This window comes from Rattus rattus, chromosome 11 (assembly GCF_011064425.1).
Source record: "Rattus rattus isolate New Zealand chromosome 11, Rrattus_CSIRO_v1, whole genome shotgun sequence".
Taxonomy (NCBI): domain Eukaryota; kingdom Metazoa; phylum Chordata; class Mammalia; order Rodentia; family Muridae; genus Rattus; species Rattus rattus.
The window spans coordinates 80,258,467-80,282,846 of record NC_046164.1 but is presented as its reverse complement, the minus strand read 5'-3'; the positions used below and the strand labels follow the sequence as shown (position 1 = coordinate 80,282,846).

The window sequence follows — 24,380 nt, the reverse complement described above, 5'->3', positions numbered from 1 at the left end:
GACCCCCCCATGAACAACAATGCCAACAACCAGAGCACCAGGGACTAAGCCACTACCCAAAGACTATACATGGCCTCACCCTGGGCTCCAACCTCATAGGTAGGAATATCCAAGTAAGAGCACCAGTGGAAGGGGAAGCCCTTGGTCCTGCCAAGACTGAACCCCCACTGAACGTGATTGTTGGGGGGAGGGGGGTAATGGGGGGAGGATGGGGAGGGGAACACACATAAAAAAGGGGGGGGGGAGGGGTTAGTGGGATGTTGGCCTGGAAATCGGGGTAGTGAATAACAATCGAAATGTAAATAAGAAATACCCAAGTTAATAAAGATGAAAAAAAAAAAAGAGTTTGTGGTTCTGAACTTTTGCTACTACTACCCTACCAGTTTTCTGTCTGGTGACATGGGTTCCACTTATCTAACAGGAAGTGAGGAATCTATACTGTTCTTCTGACTAGTGTGAGCTTCATCTGATCAGGGACACTCCCTCTCATAGATTGTTTAATAATGTGTTACCTAAAGTATTCAAAAGATTGTCTAATACAGTGGTTCCTAACCTGTGGGTCATGACTACTTTGAGGGTCAAACAACCTTTTTACAGGAGTTGTATACAATTATAAGAGAAAACAGATATTTACATTATTATTCATAACAATAGCAAAGTTACTGTTTTCAAGTAGCAACACAAATAATTTTATTTTGGGGGGGTCTTCACAACATTAGGAAGTATATTAGAGGGTCACAGCATTAGGAAGATTGAGAACCACTCGTCTTATAGATATATCCTTTGTGGCATGTAGTGAAATTAAAACCTGCCTACTCTGACTTTGTCTGGTATGTGCTGCTTGCTCAGTTGTTGCCTTCTAAGTTTGGCCAGCTAACCTACAAGAAATATTAAGGCCTTTTCAACTTATTTATTCTCTATTAATAAGTCCAATAAAAGATATTACAGTGTTTAAAATAAGTTGCCAGACTTCTCTCTGTCTAAGCAGTTGTTGTATACATTGTGTTGAATTTTTTTTTCTAGTCTGTAGCTTCTAGCCAATCATTGTAAAGCAATTTGCTTTCATATACATTTATCTGTTGTATGAGCATTTGGGGAATTAGAATAAGAGAGCTGATGTCCATTTGGTCTTACTTGTCTCAAACTAGAATCTTACTTTTGGCTTAGTTTTTATATCATCATTCTTACATCATTTAAATTGTGTAAAAATGTTTATATTTATACTTGCAATCCCTACTCAGCACAAAATTCCTTCAGTGTACTTTTAGGTACAATTTTATTAGAATATATGTACAATCAAAGTAAGTAGTATCAGAAATTGTTATTCAGTTGTTTAATGCTATTTTTAAATGATAGGGTGTTTGTCTATCACTATTAGAGAGGAGTGAGGAAAGCAGTATGATTTGTTTCTGTCAGGACACCTTAGGTCTAGATCATTGGGTTTTTCTCTGGTGTTGGCTTTGGTTGTAGTTATTTTGCATAGGGTTCTTTTTTTTTTTAAGATTTATTTATTTATTATATATAAGTATTGCGCTGTCACTCTCTTCAGACACACCAGAAGAGGCATCAGATCCATTACAGATGGTTGTGAGCCACCATGTGGTTGCTGAATTGAACTCAGGACCTCTGGAAGAGCAGTCAGTGCTCTTAACCACTGAGCCATCTCTCCAGCCCTTCCATAGGGTTCTTAGTGATTATGATAAGTGTCTCCTTAAACTCTGAATTGTACCAGCACATTTAAATATTAGCTATTAGACATCAGATTGTATATAATTAATGATATGAAGTTTATAAGTGTTTTGCTAGCATGTAAGTACACTCTGTGCTCGGGACTGGAAGAGCTTCTCAGACCCTGGAACGAGTTACAGGAAGCTATGAGCTGACATTGGGAGCTGAGAATGGAAACCACGTCCTCTGTAAGAGCAGCAAGTGTTCTTAACTGCTGAGCCAACTTTCTGGCCCCTGTAACTAATTCTTTAAGTACTTCCTTAACCAAAATTTATGTTTGACTGAGCAAAAGTGAAAAATTCATCAGAGTGAGCTTTTAAAAATTAGAAACTATTTAATATGTGGAAATGTAAATAATTGAGCAATAGCAAAATGTGATGTTTATGTTCAATAAAGTTTATTTCAAAAGTTTAATAGCTCTCAGATTTTCATGGAAACAATATACTCAAGGATGTATTGAAAGTAGTCAGACGAGTTGAGGGGATAGCAGTATGCCTAGTTATCCTTGCTGCTGGCTAGATGGAGGTGCATGTTCCTGTTGCAGAAGAACTCATCGTTCAGCAGTGGGTTAGAGTTCATGAACTCATTTTGTATTTCAGTTAATGTTTTCTAAGTCTAGTTTATAACAAAGAGCCGGAACTCATCACAGTTTATCAAGCTGGCAAGCCTGAATTTCTTTCACAAAGTCACATTTCTTAGTGATTTGTTAAATGCTTTAGTAAATTTAATTTTAAAATGTGTTTCTTTTTTATTTTTTTAACATGAGGCTTGAAACAGGTTTATTATTTTTCAGTCTGTTGTTATACCACTTTAAGTACATGAAAATAATACTATCAGTTCTGGGTCAAGGAATGAGCAGGGTAATAAACAAAATCTTATAAACACCTTTCTAGGGACTAATCAGGATGGCTAAGACAAAGGACTGACACACATGCTTCGCTGAGCCTGCTCTGAGCTTTGCATTAACTCAAATGTAAATGTTCTTAACTTGGCCTATTTCCTGAGTCCAGGCCCAAAAGTCAGATTCCTGCTTTGAGCTTATATTTTGTCCTGGTAATGTCAAATTCCCTCCAATCCAGGAGCAAGTGGCCCCTAAAAGGCTCTCCACATCTCCCCCCTTATTTATTTCATAAACAAGACTGAGGCCTGTCTTAGGTCATTCTGACAAGAATGCCTTCATTACCCATCATGGAATAAGCATTATCAAAAGCAATGCACTTCTGCCTTAGGTTGGTAAGGCTCTGTGCAAAAACTTACCCCATCCTTGGCTTGCCAGCCTATTAAATTAATAACTCTCTATGGGGGGTCCATTTTTAGTTTCAAGCCATGTATTTTGGCAACCAACATGTTACTTTAAGGGCAAGCTTTAACACAATGGTCAGGAATAAAAGTATCCCCAGGACAAGAAGGGCTAGCTAGCATGATCAAGTATATATAACATTCTCGAAGCTTGAACAGATTGAAACACTTACCTCAGGCCATGAATAATTTTATCAGCAATAAAAGCTCAGCTAGGTAGCATTCTTTAAATTCATAATCTCAGTATGCAAAGTTAAAACATCCAGAGAGGTGTTAGAATTATTCTAACTACCCTGCAAGTGTCTTGATCCTTTTCCCAATTATAGGGACCATTTTTAAGTTTAGAAGTAACACAAATCCATTGGCATTCAAGATGGCTTCTTTTAAACTCTGAACCTCCTCCAATAATTTGAATAGTATCATAAAAAGCATCAATCTGTTGTTCTAAATGCCTGTCTAAATCCTCTTGAATACTCAGAAATTAGTAACATTTTTTGCTAACAAAAATGATTAACAAAAGTAGCAGTCTTCTTGTGTCAAAGCAATAGTGCAAGGCCCATACCTAAACATAGTAAAAGCCATATACAGCAAACCAGTTGCTAACATTAAACTAAATGGAGAGAAACTTGAAGCAATCCCACTAAAATCAGGGACTAGACAAGGCTGCCCACTCTATCCCTACTTATTCAATATAGTTCTTGAAGTTCTAGCCAGAGCAATCAGATAACAAAAGGAGGTCAAGGGGATACAGATCGGAAAAGAAGAAGTCAAAATATCACTATTTGCAGATGATATGATAGTATATTTAAGTGATCCCAAAAGTTCCACCAGAGAACTACTAAAGCTGATAGACAACTTCAGCAAAGTGGCTGGGTATAAAATTAACTCAAATAAATCAGTAGCCTTCCTCTACACAAAAGAGAAACAAGCCGAGAAAGAAATTAGGGAAAGGACACCCTTCATAATAGACCCAAATAATATAAAGTACCTCGGTGTGACTTTAACCAAGCAAGTAAAAGATTTGTACAATAAGAACTTCAAGACACTGAAGAAAGAAATTGAAGAAGTCCCCAGAAGATGGAAAGATCTCCCATGCTCATGGATTGGGAGGATTAATATAGTAAAAATGGCCATTACCAAAAGCGATCTACCGATTCCATGCAATCCCCATCAAAATACCAATCCAATTCTTCAAAGAGTTATACAGAACAATTTGCAAATTCATCTGGAATAACAAAAAACCCAGGATAGCTAAAATTATCCTCAACAATAAAAGGACTTCAGGGGGAATCACTATCCATGAACTCAAGCAGTATTACAGAGCAATAGCGATAAAAACTGCATGGTATTGGTACAGAGACAGACAGATAGACCAATGGAACAGAATTGAAGACCCAGAAATGAACCCACACACCTATGGGCACTTGATTTTTGACAAAGGAGCCAAAACCATCCAATGGAAAAAAGATAGCATTTTCAGCAAATGGTGCTGGTTCAACTTGATGTCAGCATGTAGAAGAATGCAGATCGATCCATGCTTATCACCCTGTACAAAGCTTAAGTCCAAGTGGATCAAGGACCTCCACATAAAAAGCAGATACACTCAAACTAATAGAAGAAAAACTAGGAAGCATCTGGAACACATGGGCACTGGAAAAATTTCCTGAACAAAACACCAATGGCTTATGCTCTAAGATCAGAATCAACAAATGGGATCTCATCAAACTGCAAAGCTTCTGTAAGGCAAAGGACACTGTGTTTAGGACAAAACGGCAACCAACAGATTGAGAAAAGATCTTTACCAATCCTACAACAGATAGAGGCCTTATATCCACAATATACAAAGAACTCAAAAAGTTAGACCGCAGGGAGACAAATAACCCTATTAAAAAAATGGGGTTCAGAGCTAAACAAAGAATTCACAGCTGAGGAATGCCGAATGGCTGAGAAACACCTAAAAGAAATGTTCAACATCGTTAGTCATAAGGAAATGCAAATCAAAACAACCTGAGATTTCACCTCACACCAGTGAGAATGGCTAAGATCAAAACTCAGGTGACAGCAGATGATGGTGAGGATGTGGAGAAAGAGGAACACTCCTCCATTGTTGGTGGGATTGCAGACTGGTACAACCATTCTGGAAATCAGTCTGGAGGTTCCTCAGAAAATTGGACATTGAACTGCCTGAGGATCCAGCTATACCTCTCTTGGGCATATACCCAGAAGATGCCCCAACATATAAAAAAAGTCACGTGCTCCACTATGTTCATAGCAGCCTTATTTATAATAGCCAGAAGCTGGAAAGAACCCAGATGCCCTTCAACAGAGGAATGGATACAGAAAATGTGGTACATCTACACCATGGAATATTACTCAGCTATCAAAAACAATGACTTTATGAAATTCATAGGCAAATGGTCGGAACTGGAAAATATCATCCTGAGTGAGGTAACCCAATTACAGAAAAACACACATGGTATTCACTCATTGATAAGTGGCTATTAGCCCAACTGCTTGAATTGCCCTAGATGCCTAGAACAAATGAAACTCAAGACGGATGATCAAAATGTGAATGCTTCACTCCTTCTTTAAAAGGGGAACAAGAATACCATTGGCAGGGAATAGAGAGGCAAAGATTAAAACAGACACAGAAGGAACACCCATTCAGAGCCTGCCCCACATGTGGCCCATGCATATACAGCCATCCAATTAGACAAGATGGATGAAGCAAAGAAGTGCAGGCCGACAGGAGCCGGATGTAGATCTCTCCCGAGAGACACAGCCAGAATACAGCAAACACAGAGGTGTATGCCAGCAGCAAACCACTGAATTGAGAATAGGACCCCCGTTGAAGGAATCAGAGAAAGAGCTGGAAGAGCTTGAAGGGGCTCGAGACCCCATATGTACAACAATGCCAAGCAACCAGAGCTTCCAGGGACTAAGCCACTACCTAAAGACTATACATGGACTGACCCTGGACTCTGACCTCGTAGGTAGCAATGAATATCCTAGTAAGAGCACCAGTGGAAGGGGAAGCCCTGGGTCCTGCTAAGACTGAACCCCCCAGTGAACTAGATTGTTGGGGGGAGGGCGGCAAGGGGGGGAGGATGGGGAGGGGAATACCCATAAAGAAGGGGAGGGGGGAGGGGGATGTTTGCCCGGAAACCGGGAAAGGGAATAAAACTCAAAATGTATATAAGAAATACTCAAGTTAATAAAAAAAAATAGTGCTAGCTATTATTTAAACAGCTATACCATTATACCAGAAATATTCAAGCCCACTATCCTATCGCTTCTGCTTAAAGCCTGACTTACTCCTTCCAGTATTTGCACAAGAGCTAGTTGATGGATTATAACAAACATGTCAGATTTCAATACATTAACAAAATTAGAAAGTGTACAATCAATACAGCTTACATTAAATACTTTGGAAGAAATAAAAGTAATTTTAACATGACCAATTAATAAAATATTAGAAGCTTTAACACATGCACTAACATTTGTTAGAAATCTAGATCCTGTCTCAATTTTATCCACTGCAAATGTATTTCATATAAGGCAATTGTGAATTTTTAAATGTCTCTGAAAATGTCCAGAACCAGTCTTCCAAATGAAGATGAAGACTGTTATTTCCAATATTGGATTGATTTCTAGACCAGTCAATAATTGAGTCAGAATAACTGGTCACAGTAAAGGAAAGAGTCATTATAACTTCTCTTATTTGATTAATTTTTTGAAGGCAATTTCCAGAGTCTCTATGTTCTCTGTCCTACAAAATCTAAAATTTTGAAGTAAGGTGGCTTGTCCAATCTGGGATATTGGCAAGCAAAAGTGGGTCAGGAACATATGTCCAAAACAGCTTCCTAGTTACCATTGTCAGGGCACTCAGCAAGCTCGCGGGTCAGTTTCATTCTTTGTCCCAGCATCAGCCGGTCTCACCAGTCACTCTGGCAGCTAGTACACTCCTGCAGCATCCTGCAGGAAAACACAAACATACCCTCTTCCCCATATTAAATACCTGAACAGGGTCACGCCATATCAGTAAGTGGATCCTTCTATTTCACCTAGGCATAAGCATTCCTAGTTGTATGGTGCCATGCACATTCAGCAGAGAGTTCCTTGGCATCCAAATTTTAAAATTATAAAAATAAAAAGAGTATTATTTAAATAGTTGTATAGTATACAGGGATATAACCTCCCTCCTTTATTTTATGAAGATACTCTTTAAAGTTCCACAGTACCTGTTTCACAGTACCTTGTCCTTGAGGATTATAATGAATCCCAGTAATATGGGTAATACTAAATTTTTGACAAAACATTATCTGTTTTAATCTGATTTGAAACACCAAAGAAAAACGACATAGACAATGACTAATTACATTTTTAATTGCTTCTCCTGTTAAAGCAGTTGCCAACTAGAAAGCCTGAAAAGGTATCAGTAGTCACATGTACATATTTTAATTTTCCAAAATCAGATATAAGAGTAATATCCATTTGGCATAGTTTATGAGGTATAAGTCCTGGAGGATTAATACCATTATGTGTTAGAGGAAGAAATTGAAGACTTTGAGGATAAGTCTTACAAGTGACATGCACGTTCTCTAGAAATACCAAGTTATCGTCTCATTATAACTATTTTGATGATGTGAAGAATGAGATTGTTTGACTTATTGTCTCTATGTAAGGCCTATAATCTGCCTGGTATACAAATCTGCTGTGCCATTGCCCTTATAAGAGGACCCAAGCAATCTAGTATGAGTCTTTAAGTGGCCTATAAATAAAGAACAGTACATTCTCTTAAATTGAGTTTTATTTGCATAAATAATTGCAAAAATTGGGAATTAGCAGTATATTAAAAAGGAACAATTTCCATCAATTGCAAACCTATCAGTATACAAATTGAAAGCTTGAATTTTCAATATTTCCAAATCAGTGACTACAGCATGTAACCCAATAATCTGTGCTGAGGTAGGAGGAACGCGAGAATAAACGTGATGGAATTGCATGTTGCCCTCTCATTGGATGAGCCATCTATAAATATAGTAATCACACTTTCTATGGACTGCATGCATAAATTTACAAATACAAAGTACAAAAGCATGCATAGAGGAAAATTATCAATTTTGCCTGAAAAGTTTGCACATGAAATAGGCCAAATATCAATATTCTGCAATAACCAAATTAATTGCTGTTTGGAATAAGGAACAAATATTTCATCAGGTTTTTAAGACTCTCATTCCAAAATACTTTGATGATTCTATTCTACAATTCTATATTAACACAGCAACAGCTTCATAATAGGGTGTTAAAAGTTTGCTTGGAGATGAAGAAAGATGAATCCACATTATTGGTCCCTTTTGCCAAAGGACTGCTGTGGGTGCAAACAATCAACAATTGATCAGAGTCTATATAATGTATCTGTTGTTGACTGATAGCTTCTTCTACTTTCTGCAAAGCTGTTCATCCCTCATCAGTTAATTGTTCAGGGGAATAAGGATTTGCATCCCCCTAAAGAATATCAAACAGAGACTTAAGTTCTCCTGTGGTAAGTTTAAGGAGAGGTTTGAGCCAATTAACATCTCCTAACAGATTTTGAAAATAATCTAAAGTAAACATTGTTTAGCATGTAACTGTTGTCCCAAATAATTGAAAAGAATATTGTCTTTGAATCTTTTCTGGAGCAGCAACTATACCAAGAATTTAAAACTCTTATAAGAGCAAATGCTTTTTCTATAGTAAAACTCCTTCAGAGGGATCGGCTAATAGAATACCACCCATATAATGAATAACATACACTGGAGGAGTCTAAGTCCTAACTTCTTGTATTGAAGCAGTGACAAATGTTTTACATAATGCAGAGCTATTAGCCATTCCTTTGCAAAACTTTCCAATGATAGCACTTTATGGGCTCTCCAAAATTACAAGGAAGCTCACTAAGTGCAAACCTTTTTACAATCACCAGGATGCAGATGAACAGCATAAAAACAGTCCTCCAAATCCATAATAATTCTATATGCATTTCCTGAAATGGCAATTGGAGTCAGCAAGCCAGGCTGTAATGCTCTCACAAGTTCCATAGCCTCATCAACCTTTCACAAATCCTGCAACAATCTCTTAACTGCTTGATTTTTTTCTTAATTACAAATATGTATGAGTCAGTCCCAAGCCTGGAATCGAACTGCAAGCTGCAGCCAATAGAACACTGGCAGTTTAATAACAATCTTCAAGTTTCCCTTGCAACACCAGAGCACAGCCACAACTTTGGAAAGCAAAACTCAACCTCCAATCCAGTCTCTCCAAAATCACCATCAAGCTACGAAGTTTGACTGTCAGTTCCTGCACATGAATGCAGGACAGTGCAGTCTCCGATACCTCAAAGACACTGCCAGAAATCCTGTCTTTTATAACTATGGTTTCTAGGATAAGAATTACATAAAATGTTACCCTACTCAGAGGTATTTTAGAGACCTGTTTCCTTGGGTTGGCTCATGCCATGTGTGGTCTGGAATGACTTCATCCAAATTACCAGTTTTAAGCCAACTTTCTGTTACCAATGTTACAAATTTTTAATCATACCCAAACTTAAAAGCCAAGACATGTAGAAAATATGTATATTTTTAAACCCGTCAGAAACAAAAATGAAGTGGCTACACACATCTTATATATTTAGACTAAACACAATTTTCTTACTTTTTCTAGCTATAATTTCCAGAGAGGAGCACCTTGTTACCTGTTGAAGCCAGTAAACACAATCACAGAGATTTTTCTAAGAGAAACAGCCATCAGCTCCCTTACCATAGAAGCTGAGAAGCTGCTGGCCCCTTTAAGATCAACCCCTGGCAGGGCTTCTCCAGCTGTGGGAGACTCCTAGCTACAGGTGCAGGGTTCCAAAGGCCAATTAAGAAACTGACATTGCCCTTTTTTTTTTATTTTGAAACACATTAAAACTAAATCAAGGGTGAATGACCAGTAGTTTTAACCATTTCATTTTTTCCTTTTGAATATGAAACACAGGGCAACAAACAAACAACAAAACAAAACCACAAAGACTGATTGGCACGCCAAGGACAGACAATAGACAGAAGGAAGAGAACCAGATGTCCCAAAGGAACCCAAAACCAGAATATAAGCATTCTTCCAGTAGGAGCCAGAGGAAGCAGGATGTCTCCCAGCCTCCTCCTGTCCCTAGGAGGGCTCTGCAACAGCTTACATGCATTTTCCTTCCCTTTGGTCAAAGCATCCCCAGATAGGCAGGGAGGACAGCTATTCTCAAACCCATTCTCTCTCAAATCCAGGGACTAAACTATCTCTACTTGGGGTACAAAGTCTTAAAGCATCTATGAGATTTTTAGCATATCTCTAAATACATACATAAGAAGACACTTTAGCATTCCCTTGTCCCTTTTTACAAGTTTTATTCATCATTGGCCCAAATCTTCTTTGCTTTCCTTCACACCCGTGGTGTCTTTCACTGCATCTCACTTGTTGTAGCCCAATGCTGAGGCTCCATTTGAGGAGCCAGCTCAGTCGGTCAGCAGGTTCTCCAGGGCAGGAGAGAGGATTAGGAAGAAAGCAAGACAATTAGAGGACAACATAACATGACTCCAGCCAGTCCTAAGGCTGAAGCCAATGTGTTTCATTTTTAACAGCTGACTTAATTTTTGTCAGTTGCCTATTAGTAAATTACTTAGTCCAAAAGGAACAAAAGTTGTTAAAGACAAATTATTTCTTTCTACCAGATACAGAAATAGAAGTACATTTAGAGACACTTCTGTTTGGAGACACATGTTTTTACATGTTATGTGTATCTTATGAATTGAAGCTAAAGATTTTGACATCTTTCCCTCTGTATTGTTTGTTCAGAATTTATATTATTTAATGCTAATTACTATTTCAAATTCTATTCCTAATATAGGCTAAAAATCTCATAGAGAGGTTCTTCATTCAGCAAGTGGAAGTCCTGGGCAAGCGTGCGGAGCCGCTGCCTGAGATATATTACATTGAGGGGACCCTTCAGATGGTGTGGGTGAACCGCTGCTTTCCAGGGTATGGCATAAACATCCTGAAGCATCCCAAGTGTCCTGAGTGCTGTGGTATGTAATAAAGTACACTTCATGTTTGTGTGCATGAGTTCACTCACGTCAACTATGTTTGACTGAATGTTTGTCTTCATTAGCACTGCCATTTGGATTTTGACTTATTTGTACCACATTTTCTCTATCCATTTCTCTGTTAAAGGGAATCTGTGTTCTTTACAGCTTCTGGCTATTATAAATGCGGCTGCTATGAACATAGTGGAGCATGTGTCCTTGTTATATGTCGGAGCATTTTTGGCATATGTGCCCAGAAGTGGTATAGCTGAGTCCTCGGGTAGTACTATGTCCAATTTTTTGAGGAACCACCAGACTGATTTCCAGAGTGGCTGTACCAGCTTGCAATTACACCAACAATGGAGGAGTGTTCCTCTTTCTCTACATCCTCGCCAGCATCTGTTGTCACCTGTGTTTTTGATCTTAACCATTCTGACTGGTGTGAGGTGGAATCTCAGGGTTGTTTTGATTTGCATTTCCCTGATGACTAAAGATGTTGAACATTTCTTTAGGTGCTTCCCAGCCATTCGATATTCCTCAGCGGATAATTCTTTGTTTAGCTTTGTACCCCATTTTTTAATAGCATTGTTTGGTTCTCTGGAGTCTTAACTTCTTGAGTTCTTTGTATATGTTGGGTAAAGATCTTTTCCCAATCTCTTGTTTGCTGTTTTATTCTAATGACAGTGTCCTTTGCCTTATAGAAGCTTTACAATTTTATGAGGTCCTACTTGTTGATTCTTAATCTTAGAGCATAAACCATTGGTGTTTTGTTCAGGAAAATTTCCCTAGTGCCCATGTATTTGAGGCTCTTCCCCACTATTTCTTCTATTAGTTTGAGTGTATCTGGTTTGATGTGGAGGTCCTTGATCCACTTGGACTTAAGCTTTGTACAGGGTGATAAGCATGGATCCATTTGTATTCTTCTACGTGCTGACCTCAAGTTGAACCACTACCATTTGTTGAAAATGCTATCTTTTTTCCCACTGGATTGTTTTAGCTCCTTTGTCAAAGATCAAGTTATCCTAGGTGTGTGGGTTCATTTCTGGGTCTTCTATTCTATTCCATTGATCTAGCCTTTCTCTGTACCAATACCATACAGTTTTTATCACTATTGCTCTATAAATATAGCTTGACACCAGGGATGGTGATTCACCCAGAAGTTCTTTTATTGCTGAGAATAGTTTTTTCTATCTTGGGTTTTTTGTTATTCTAAATGAATTTGCAAATTGCTCTTTCTAATTCTATTAAGAATTCAGTTGGAATTTTGATGGGGATTGCATTGAATCTATAGATTACTTTTTTTGGCAAAATGGTGAATTTTACCATATTAATTCTGCCAATCCATGAGCAGGGGAGATCCTTCCATCTTCTGCGATCTTCAATTTCTTTCTTCAGAGACTTGAAGTTCTTGTCATTCAGATCTTTCAGTTGCTTGGTTAGAGTCACACCAAGGTATATTATGTTATTTGTGATTATTGTGAAGGGTGTCATTTCCCTAATTTCTTTCTCAGTCTGTTTAATCTTTGAGTAGAGGAAGGCTACTCATTTGTTTGAGTTAACTTTATATGCAGCCACTTTGGTGAAGTTATTTATCAGATTTAGGAGTTCACTGGTGTAATTTTTGGGGTCCCTTAAGTATACTCTCATAATATCTCCAAATAGTGATATTTTGACTTCTTCTTTTCTAATTTGTATCCTCTTTGACCTCCTTTCATTGTGTGATTGCTCTGGCTAGGACTTTGAGTACTATTTGAATAAGTAGGGAGAGAGGGCAGGGCAGCCTTGTCTAGTGCCTGATTTTAGTGGAAGTGCTTCAAGTTTCTCTCCATTTAGTTTGATGTTAGCTACTGGTTTGTTGTACATTGCTTTTACTATATTTAAGTATGGGCCTCTAATTCCTGATCTTTCCATGACCATTATAATGAAAGGGTGTTAAAATTTGCTGATGACTGGTCATATGGCAGATATATTTTTAGCTACTTTAGAGTATTCCACACTTATTTACATAGTAGCTTTACCAATTTCCAATCCCATCAATACTTGCTTACATCTGTTATTTGTTGTTTTCTTGATTTTACCTATTCTGACTGGGGTAACATGCTGTCTTAGGGTTCTCTAAGGCAACAGATCTTATAAAATGAAATACACACACACACACACACACACACACACACACACACACACACACACACACACACACACACACCCCAAGTAGACAGTGAACAAGTACTTCGTTCTTCCATGTGCTCTAAGTAGGCTGACCACAGAAGTTGCAGCCTAGGTTAAAGATGAATTTTCCCACCTCAAAAATTCTGAATTAAAAGTGGGTCTTCCCACTACACATAAATTTAATTAAGAAAAAAAATTACCTCAAATGTGTACTCAGCCACTTGGGTGTTATTTCCAGATGTAGTCAAGTTGATAACCAACAATAGCCAACACAAATGAATTCTTAAAGTTGATTTGATTTTTATTTCTACGATTGATATAATGAACATGTTTTGAGATATTAGTCATTTTTCTTTTTTGAACCTTCTCTGTTCAGAGATATAGTCCATTTTTTATCTAGATGGCTTGTTTTCTTGACCTTTTGCTTTTCCAGTTTTGAATGTTCTGAGTTTCAGTCCTCTATCAGATATATAGCTGAAAAAAATTCTCTGCGGGCTTTCTCTACTCAGTTATTTTCTTTGTTGGACACTACTTTTGCTTATGAGTCCCCATCTGTCAATTGTCAGCCTTAATTCTTGAGAAAATGAGGTCCTTTTCAGAAAGTACTTTCCTACTGCCATGTGTTATAGGATGCTCCTTTTTCCCTTGTTGTTTCTGCATTTTGTGTTTTATATTGAGATCTTGTAGCAGTAGGTGGTTTATGCGCTGTAATCTTCCTGGTGGCGGTAGTGTGAGTTCCTTGCTCCCCGCTACCTGCCCTAATGCTCTGGATTCTTGAATTAAAGACACACACACACACACACACACACACACACACACACACACACACACACACACACACAACACAGCCTTATATTTAATATGCCTTAATCAGCTCAATGGCCAGGCCACCTACAAACTTCCATATTGCTAATGCCTCCCCTCCAATACTCCTGAGTTATTATTTAGTGAAATCCATACTCCATCTTTGCTGCCTTTGATCCAGTTGGGGTCTCCCCAGGCCACTTCTCTCCGGCTCTTACATGATTGGTATGCCTCTCTTCCTGCAGCTCTCAAACCCAGATCTTATTCCTTTCTCAGCAAATGAGATTCTTTTCCTGGTTCCCTAGCCGGTGAAGCCTTAGGGTTCTGCCTTCATCACCATGCCCAGCCATTGCCACAGGCAACCTTATTTACCAATCAAAGCCAACTGGGGGCAGTTACATGCAGATGTGCAGATTCTCGTGTAATTTGGGGGACCAAATTAACATAAATAGCATTAGATCCAATCCACCACAAGACCATGGTTCATTTGTAGTTTGTTTTTGTGCAAGGTGATAGATATGGGTGCTGTGTAACTCTTCTACATTACTCATTCTGTTTTCTCAGCACTGTTTGCTGAAGATGTTTTTTTCTCTGATAGGTAGTTGTTGCAAATATCAAATGAATGTAATTATGGAACATATATTTGGGTCTTCTGTTTTCTTCCATTGATTTAAATGTTTTCTGTTGTTGATGTTTCTTTGTTTATGCCATGCAATTTTTATTACTATACAGCTATGTAGAACCATTTCTTGAATTTCAGGGATAAAGCCAACTTGATCAAAATGAATAATCTTTTGATATATTCCTGTATTTGGCTTTCAAGTATTTTATTGAGGACCCCTGAATCTATGTTGATTCAAAGATGCTTGCCTAATTTTCTTGTGTGTTTTTCTAGTACACTAATGCTAGCTTTGTAAATGCGTTTGGGAGAACGCCTTCTGTTTCCTTCTTTTTTTGAATAATTTATTAGGTATTGATTGTAGAACTTCTTTGAATGTTTAGTAGAATTCTGATGTGTATCTGTCTGGGCCTGGTCTTTTTATCACTGTTTAGATCTTATCCGTCAATGTATCTGTATAAATTATTAATCTTCTCTTAGCTTTGGTGGTTTGAATGAGTTTAACACTCTATTTTAGAATTTCTAACTTAATGAATTATAGGTTTTTAAAGTATTTGCTCAAAATATTTTGATTTTTTTTGGTGTCAGTTGTAATGTTTCCCTTTTTATCTCTCATTGTGTTGATTTGTTTTCTCACACTTTTTTGGCTAATTAGGCAAAGAATCTGTTGAATTTGTTTATCTTCTTACAGACCCAGCTCTTAGATTTGTACTTTATTGCTTGTACTCATTTTTTATATTGATTTCTTACTTTTTGTTCTGATTTTTTATTCTTGCCATCTAATAAATTTTTGCTTATTTTGTTCTTGTTTTTCCAAGTTCTTCACTTGTGTTATAAAGGCATAACATCAGGGTGTGGGCACAATACTGAAAGTACCATGAGAAAAATCACAAGTCACATATAAAGGAAAACCCATCAGGGATAGCTGAGTGGACATGGATGTGAAGCAATCAACTGGAACATGTACACTCACCCCTAGTTACATCCCTGAAGACTGATTTCCTATCCTCCACAATCCTCTATAGCCCTTACCTCTTCTGGGTAGAGTGGGGTTCAAGGAGCCCCTGCCCCATGACTGACTACATATTTTCTGGTTTAGTCTCATGTAGGGCCTATGTAAGCAGCTACAGCTGCTGTGAGTTCATAAATGTCTTGTCGATACCTAATACCTATTAGACAGCATTTTACACCCCTGTCTTACAGCTCTTTTTCCTAGCTCTTCTTCTGTGTTTCTTGAGCTTGGAGAGATGATATGGGTGTCCCTTCTTTTTAATGCTGAGCTTTCCGCTGTCACACTCTTCTCATCTCGTCATACCTGAGTTTCTGCATTAGCCACCACTAGCTGCTAAGAGAGTTTGCTTTGACCTAGTCTGAGAACAGCACGAGTCCATGGGTACAAGCATAAACGCTTTTTGATAGTATATTCATTTAGTAAAACAAGAATAGTAGACTGACTCCTACTGCCTATGACTTCCTAAGTCTTGGACTTAGACCTATGCCCATACTACAAACTGTGTCGTTCTCAGTCTGGGTTAGCTCACTCAGGATGATATTTTCTGGTTTCATTGATTTGCCTGAGGATTTCATGATGTCTTTGTTTTCGATAACTGAGCACTCTTCCATTATAGGAATGTTGCCTGATGACTAAGGACATTGAACATTTCTTTAAGTACTTCTCATTAGAAATTCATCTGTTGCAAACTCTCTGTTTAACCCTCTATGCCAGCTTTTAGTTGGATTATTTGGTTTGTGTCTGATTTCTTGAGTTCTTTATATATTTTGGATATTAGCCCTCTGTTGGATGTAGAGTTGTTGAAAATCTTTTCTCATTCCGTAGTTCTATTGACAGTGTTCTGCCTTACAGAAGCTTTTCACTTTCGTGAGGTCCCATTTATTATAATTGTTGTTCTTAGTGCCTGAGCTATTGGTGTTCTGTTCAAGAAGTTCTCTCCTCTGCCAGTCTGTTCCAGGATATTCCTCACTTTCTCTTCTATTACATTTAGTGTATCCAGTTTTATGTTGAGGTCTTTAATCCACTTGGACTTGAGTTCTGTGCAGGGTGATGGATATCAATCTATTTGTATTCTTCTACAGCAGACAGTTAGAGCAGCACCAGTTGTTGAAGATATTTTCCTTTTTCCATTGTATTGCTTTGCCTTCTTTGTCAAAAACCAAGTGTTCATAAATTGTAGGTTTATTTCTGGGTCCTCCATTCTATTCTGTTGACTAAGTAGTTTGTTTTTATACCAATATCATGATTTTGTATTGCTATTGCTCTGTTGTACAGCTTGAGATCTGGGATGGTGATACCTTCTAAAGTTCTTCTGTTGCGCAGGATTGTTTTAACTACCCTGGACTTTTGGTTGTTTTTTGTTGTTGTTGTTGAACTCCTAGAAGTAATAAACACCTTCAGCAAAGTGGCTAGATACAAACTGAACACAAAAAATTCAGTAGTCCTCCTTTATACAGCTGATAAATGGGCAGAGAAAGAAATTAGGGAAACAACACCCTTCACATTGACCACAAAAAATATCTTGGTGTAACTAATCAAGCAAGCGAAAGGCCTGTATGACAAGAAGTTTAAGTCTCTGAAAAAAGAAATTTAAGAAGACATAAGATGCAAAGAGCTCCCATCCTAATGTGTGGATAGAATTAACAAAGTAAAAATAACAATCTTATTAAAAACAATCTACAGATTCAGTGCAGTTCTCATGAATATTCTAACACAATTCTTTACAGACTTTGAACGAACAATTCTCACATTTATTTTTTTTTTTTTATTAACTTGAATATTTCTTATATACATTTCGAGTGTTATTCCCTTTCCGGTTTCCAAGCAAACATCCCCCTTCCCTCCCCCCTTCCTTATGGGTGTTCCTCCCCACCCTCCCCCATTGCTGCCCTCCCCGACAGTCTAGTTCACTGGGGTTCATTCTTAGCAGGACCCAGGGCTTCCCCTTCCACTGGTGCTCTTACTAGGATATTCATTGCTACCTACGAGGTCAGAGTCCAGGGTCAGTCCATGTATAGTCTTTAGGTAGTGGCTTAGTCCCTGGAAGCTCTGGTGGCTTGGCATTGTTGTAAATTCTCACATTTATATGGAAAAACAATGTTTCTTTTTTGTCCAAATGATTTATTTGTTGGTGAGAGTTGTATATTGAGGTCACTGATTATCACTATGGGATAAATCTGGCAATATTTGCTTTCTTAAATTATATTTGTGTTTGACATACATAATTCTATTATTCTCTTGATGGATTATCCCCCCAATTTTTATTAAATGGTCTTGTTTATGTCTGGATTAATTTTGGTTTGAAATCTGTTTTGTAGCTATTAATAACTGCTGAGTGTCACTTGCTGGGAATGCTTTTGTCCTCATGTAGTGTCTACCTTTGATAATAAAGTGTGTTACTTGGCAGCAGGAAAATGATAAAGTTTGGGGAGTGTATTAATATAGGGTCTCACTGACTCTGTCGGGCTTGGAATTTACTTTGTAGACCATGCTGGCTTCAAATCCATATAGATCCACCTTCCTCTGCCCTCTGAGTTCTGGGATTAAAGGCATACATGCCCAGCAATACAGTTTTCTTTATAATCAATCCTGCTATTCTGTGTCTTTTCATTTGCAAAATTAAGAAAATTAACATTCAGAAATATTATGGAGTGATTTCAATTTATTCAAACCATGTTGTCGATTTTATTGTGGGTTTTTTGATGCCTTTTTGATTAACTGTTCTGATACTTATTTACCTGATTTTTGCCTCTTCATTCATAAGTATTCCCTCCAGTATCCTTGTGGAGTTATCTTAGTGGTGTGTAAATTATATTAGTCTGTTTTTAGGATGGAAAATTTCTATTTTTCTGGCATAATGATCTGGGTTGGCAGTTGTGGTTTTTCATATAGTAGAACATGTGTTTCCTTTTTCTTGATTCTTTAAATGTTTCTATCAAATTGTTTTGATTGAATGTATGCACATATGTATATCATACATATATTTGGTAATGCCTATGGAGTATTGAAAAGGACATTGAATACCTTGGGAATGGAATTACAGACTGTCCTGGTTGGGGTTTTACTGCTGTGAACAGACACCATGACCAAGGCAACTCTTATAAAGGACAACATTTAATTGTGGCTGGCTTACAGGTTAAGAGGTTCAGTCCATTATCATCAAGGCGGGAGCATAGCAGCATCCAGGCAGATGTGAGACTAGAGCTGAGAGTTCTGCATCTTCTTTCAGAGTCAGATAGGAGAAAACTGGCTTCCAGGCAGCCAGGATCATGGTCTTAAAAGCCCATGCCCACCTCCTCCAATAGGGCACACCTACTCCAAGAAGGCCACACCTCCAGGTAGTGCTGCTCACTGTGCCATATGTATTCAAAGCACCAGCAGACAGTCAAGTGTTGTCAAGTATGTGCTGGAAAGTAAACCTGGGTACTCTGCAATAGCAGAAAGTACTCTTAACAATTCTATCTTTGAAGCCCCAGGTTTGGTGATTCTCGAGGGTGACTTGTTTATCTTGGTTTATTTTTAGTATCGTTTCAACAAAGGTACTTAGGCTTTTGGAGTTGGATTCTTGCTGGTGTTTTTTATTATGAGGTCTTGGCATATGTCCCAGAAGGCTTACATACCTATCCAACTTGTCATTGGGGTTGTAATGTTACAGAGTAGGAGGCTGAGTTTTGTCAAATCCTGTGTGGGAGAAGAACCTCATAATTCGGGCTTCATTTACTCTTCTTGCCACAATCATCTGATGGTCAGCTGAGTAAAGCTGGCAAGTGCGGGGAAGGGATGTGCTGAGGTGAAGGGTGTAAGAGAATCAGGAAGAGGGTACTTAATAACGTTCACTTAGAAAATGAAGTGTCCTAGGATGGAAGATATGGACAGAGCTTTGTTAAGTCCCCATGGTGAGAGGCTTATAACGCTTTATTCAGCAACTGAGTCCAGAACACTGGCTGCTTCGAGAAGCTCCATGAGAGCCATCGGTCCAACTCATCTCAGCCTCACTGCCCCAGGACACCCCAGTCCCTACCTGCTGATCTCCCATTCATTGTGTCCCATAGAGTTGGCTAAACTTGTATTTTGACTTTCATTTGAAACACCTTTTTTCTTCTTAATGTCTTCAGTGAACTTTTTATTATCAAATAGAGTGTTTTTATCTCCACATGTTTATGAACTTCCTGTAGTTTCTATTGCTATTGATAACCTAGTTTTATTTCTTCACTGTCAAATAAAATAGATGTTACTTCAGTTTTCATATATTTGTTCAAACTTATTTTATGTGCTAGAATGTGAATTGTGTCATGTGCTAGTATGAAAAAATTGAATGGGCTGCTGGGAGAATGTATTTGGGTAGAATATTCTGTACATGCCTTTTTAGTCCATTTGATTCATTTTGCCATAATTAATTACATTTTTTTGTTCAGATGACTTATTGGTAAGAGTTGTGTATTGAGGTCACAGCTGCTAGTGTTTGGGTTAATTTATGCCTTTCTGAGTATTTGATTCATGAAATGATGTACACCTGCATTTAGTATCAATATGTTTGAAATTGTTTTATCTTTTATTTTCATTGTGGATTGTTTTGAGTCTGAAGTGAATTATTTATTACAGGGGATATTTTTGAACTCTATCTTGTCAGGTATTAGAATAGATAGGCCTATTTTTTCCAGCTACTTCCTTGAGGTAACTTCTATCCTTTGCCCCTGAGAAAGTGTCTTATCTTTCCTGGTGGGGTGTTCCTTGGAGGCAGTAAAAGATGCATCCTACTCTCTAATACATTTTGCTAGTCTGTGCATTTTACTGGGGGAATTGAGACAATGTCAGAGCTCCTCTGTCCTGCCAGGTTGTTGATTTTGTGGCATGTTCTCAGCCTTCTTTTGACTGTTGTTGCCTTTTTATTTCAGCCTTTAGAGGTGAGCTTGTGTTTTCATTTGAAGTATTACTCCAATATCCTTTATAAACCTGAGTTAGTTCTTATAAATTTCTTCTCTGTCGCTTCTGTCTCCGTCCCGCAGAAAGGAGTGACACCACGACGTTCTTCTCAAAGCAGTTTATTCAGGAACCTTTCTCTCTGCATGCAAGCAGCAACCTCCCTTTTCTTCCCTTCATTCTCCTCTCAGCCCCAAGCACACTCCCTTATATCCTCCCTCAACTCCGCCTCCTCCGTCCAGACTGCGTAGTCTCAGCTCATAGGTCCACATCACATGGCCTGATCTTGCCTCACGGTGCGCCTGCGCAGCTCTCACAGTGGACGTGGCTAGTTTCAGCTGTGTGAGGAAGTCATGAGTCTTAGCCGCAGTCCCGGGCGCCATCTTGGGACTGCCGCCACACCTGCTCCCCACATCCTTTGTGACTGTATAGCTCAGAATGGCTCCCTACACTTCTCTTTCTTCTTCTTTTTGTAAAAAATATGTATTTCCTTATTTTTACCCCCTAGATTTTATTCCCCTCCTGGTCCACCCTTCAACTGCCCCAAATGCCATACCTCCTCCCGACCCCTCCTGTTTCCACTAGGATGTCCTCACCCCACCCACTGCCAGACCTCCAATCTCCCTGGAGCTCCATTTTCTTGAGGGTTTGATGCATCTTCTCTGACGATCCCAGGCACAAGAATCCTCTGCTGTGTGTGTTGGGGATCTCATCTCAGCTGGTGTATGCTGCCTGGTTGGTGATCCAGTGTCAAACAAATCTCAGGGTCCACATTAACTGACACTGCCGGTCCTCCTCACCCTCCTCCTAAGCTTCCTCCAGCTTTTCACTAATTAACCACAGGGGTCAGCAGCCTCCATTGATTGATTGGGTGCACATATCTGCGTCTGACTCTTTCAGCAGCTTGTTGGGTCTTCTGGAGGGCAGTTGTGATGGGTCCCTTTTTTGAGCACTCCATAGCTTCAGTAATAGTGTCAGGCCTCCCCCCCCCCCCAGGCTGGATCCCCCTTTGGGCCTGCTGCTGGACCTTCTTTTCCTCAGGCTCTTCTCCATTTTTGTCCCTGCAGTTCTTTCAAACAGGAACTATTTGGGGTTACAGTTTTGACTATGGGATAGTAACCCTGTCCCTCTTTTGATGTCCTGTCTTTCTGCTGGAGGTGGGCTCTACAAGTTCCCTCTTCCCACTGTAGGGCATTTAATCTAGGGCCCCTCTTTGAGTCCTGAGGGTCTCTCACCTCCCAAGTCTCTGGTGCATTCGGGCAGGTACTCCCAATCTCCTATCTCCTGACATCTCCTGTTTCCATTCTTTCTCCTGGCCTTCAGGGCTTCAGTCCTTTCCCCCCACCCAATACCAGATCACGTTCCTCTCACCATGCTCTTTCTGTCCCCAGTCCCTCCCTACCTCCCCCACAGTGGTTGCCTTCTTCTCCTTCCCAAGTGGGACTGAGGCATCCTCAATTGGGCCCTTCAGCTTGTTGACCTTTTTGAGTTCTATGGACTGTATCTTGGGTATTCTGTACTTTTATTGGCTAATATCAACATATTAATGAGTATATAACATGCATGTCCTTTTGGGTCTCTGTTACCTCACTCAGGATGATATTTTCTAGTTCTATCCATTTGACTGTAAAATTCAGGGCATCCTGTTCTTAATGGCTGAGTAGTATTCCACTGTATAAAGGAACCACATTTTCTGTATCCATTCTTCTGTCGTGGGACATCTGGGTTGTTTCCAGATTCTGGCTATCACAAATAAGGCCACTGTGGACATAGTGGAACATGTGCCCCTGTGGCATGGTGAGGCATCTTTTGAGTATATTCCCAAGAGTGGTATTGCTGGGTCTTTAGGTATATCTAGTTCCATTTTTTTTTTCTGAGGAATCTCCAAATTGATTTCCAGGGTGGTTGTACCAGTTTGCAATCCCACCAGCAATGGAGGAGTGTTCCTCTTTCTCCACATCCTTGCCAACATGTGTTGTCACCTGAGGTTTTGATCCTAGCCATTCTGATTGGGGTAAGATAGAATCTCAGGGTCGTTTTGACTTGCATTTCTCTGATCACTAAGGACTTTGAACATTTTTCTAGGTGCTTCTCAGCCATTCGAGATTCTTCTGCTGTGAATTCTCTGTTCAGCTCTATACCCCATTTTTTGATTGGGTTGTTTGATTTTCTTTGGTGGTTAGCTTCTTGAGTTCTTTATATATTTTGGATATTAGCCCTCTATCCGATTTGGGGTTTGAAGATTTTTTTCCCCAATCTGTAGGTAGCCAATTTGTCTTATTGACTATGTCTTTCACCTTACAGAGGCGTTCCAGTTTTAGGAAGTCCTGTTTTTCAATTCTTGATCTTAGAGAGTGAGCCATTGGAGTTCTGTTAGGACATTTCCCCCTGTGCCAATGAGTTCAGGGCTCTTTCCCACTTTCTCTTCTATTAGATTCAGAGTATCTGGTTTTATGTTGAAGTCCTTGATTCACTTGGACTTGAGCTTTGTGCAAGGTGACAAATATGTATCTATTTTCATTTCCCTACATATAAACAGCCAGTTAGACCAGCACCATTTATTAAAGATCCTTTCTTTTTCCCATTAAAAATTTTTGACTTTTTGTCAAAGATCAAGTGTACACAATGGTGTGGTTTTATTTCTGTGTCTTCAATTCTATTCCATTGATCAATCTGTCTGTCTCTGTACCAGTACCATGAAGTTTTTGTCACTATTGCTCTGTAGTATAGCTTGTGGTCAGGGATGATTCCCCCAACCACTCTTTTATTGTTAAGAATTGTTTTTGCTATTCTGGATTTTTTGTGTTTCCAGATGAATTCGAGAATTGCTTTTTCCATGTCTTTGAAGAATTGTGTTGGGATTTTGATGGGGATTGCACTGAATCTATAGATTGCCTTTGGTAGGATAGCCGTTTTTACTATGTTAATTCTGCCAATCCATGAGTATGGATGTCTCTCCTTTTTCTCAGATCTTCTTTGATTTCTTTCTTGAGAAACTTGAAGTTATTGTCATATCAATCTTTCACTTGTTTGGTTAGTATTACCCCAAGATATTTTATATTATTTGTGGCTATTGTGAAGGGAGTTGTTTCCCTGATTTTTTTCTCATCCTGTTTATCATTTGTATAAAGGAAGGCTACTGATTTATTTGAGTTAATTTTCTACTCGGCCACTTGGCTGAAGTTGTTTATTAACTATAGAAGTTCTCTGGCAGACCTTATTAAGTCTTATGTATACTATCATATCATCTGTAAATAGTGATACGTTTATTTCTTCTTTTCCAATTTGTATCCCCTTGATCTCTTCTTGTTGTCTTATTGTTCTAGCTAGCACTTCTAGTACCATATTGAATAGATTTGGGGAGAGTGGGCATCTTTGCCTTGTCCCAGATTTTAATGGAATTGCCTCAAGTATCTCTCCATTTAATTTGATATTGACTGTTGGTTTGTAGTAAATTGCTTTTATTATGTTTAGGTATGAACCTTGAAAGTCTGATCTCTCCAATACTTTTAACATGAAGGGGTATTTTATTTTGTCAAGTGCTTTTTCTACATCTAAGTAGATGATCATGTGATTTTTTTTCTTGGAGTTTGTTTATATAGTGGACTGCACTAATGGATTTACATATATTGAACCAACCTTGCATTCCTGGAATGAAGCCTACTTGATTGTGGTAAATAATGGTTTTGATGTGTTCTTGGATTTGGTTTGCAAGAATTTTATTGAGTATTTTTGCATC

At 38.7% G+C, this 24,380-nt stretch overlaps 1 protein-coding gene across 1 annotated transcript in view; it reads left to right on the top strand.

Moving 5' to 3' along the window:
- The window catches only part of Zpbp (zona pellucida binding protein), a 162,689-nt gene that overhangs the window by 114,810 nt on the left and 23,499 nt on the right, over positions 1-24,380 (top strand). The window contains exon 7 of the mRNA XM_032916764.1: positions 10,943-11,120. Within this exon, the coding sequence (XP_032772655.1) occupies positions 10,943-11,120 (178 nt within the window). The remainder of the gene's footprint in view (positions 1-10,942; positions 11,121-24,380) is intronic.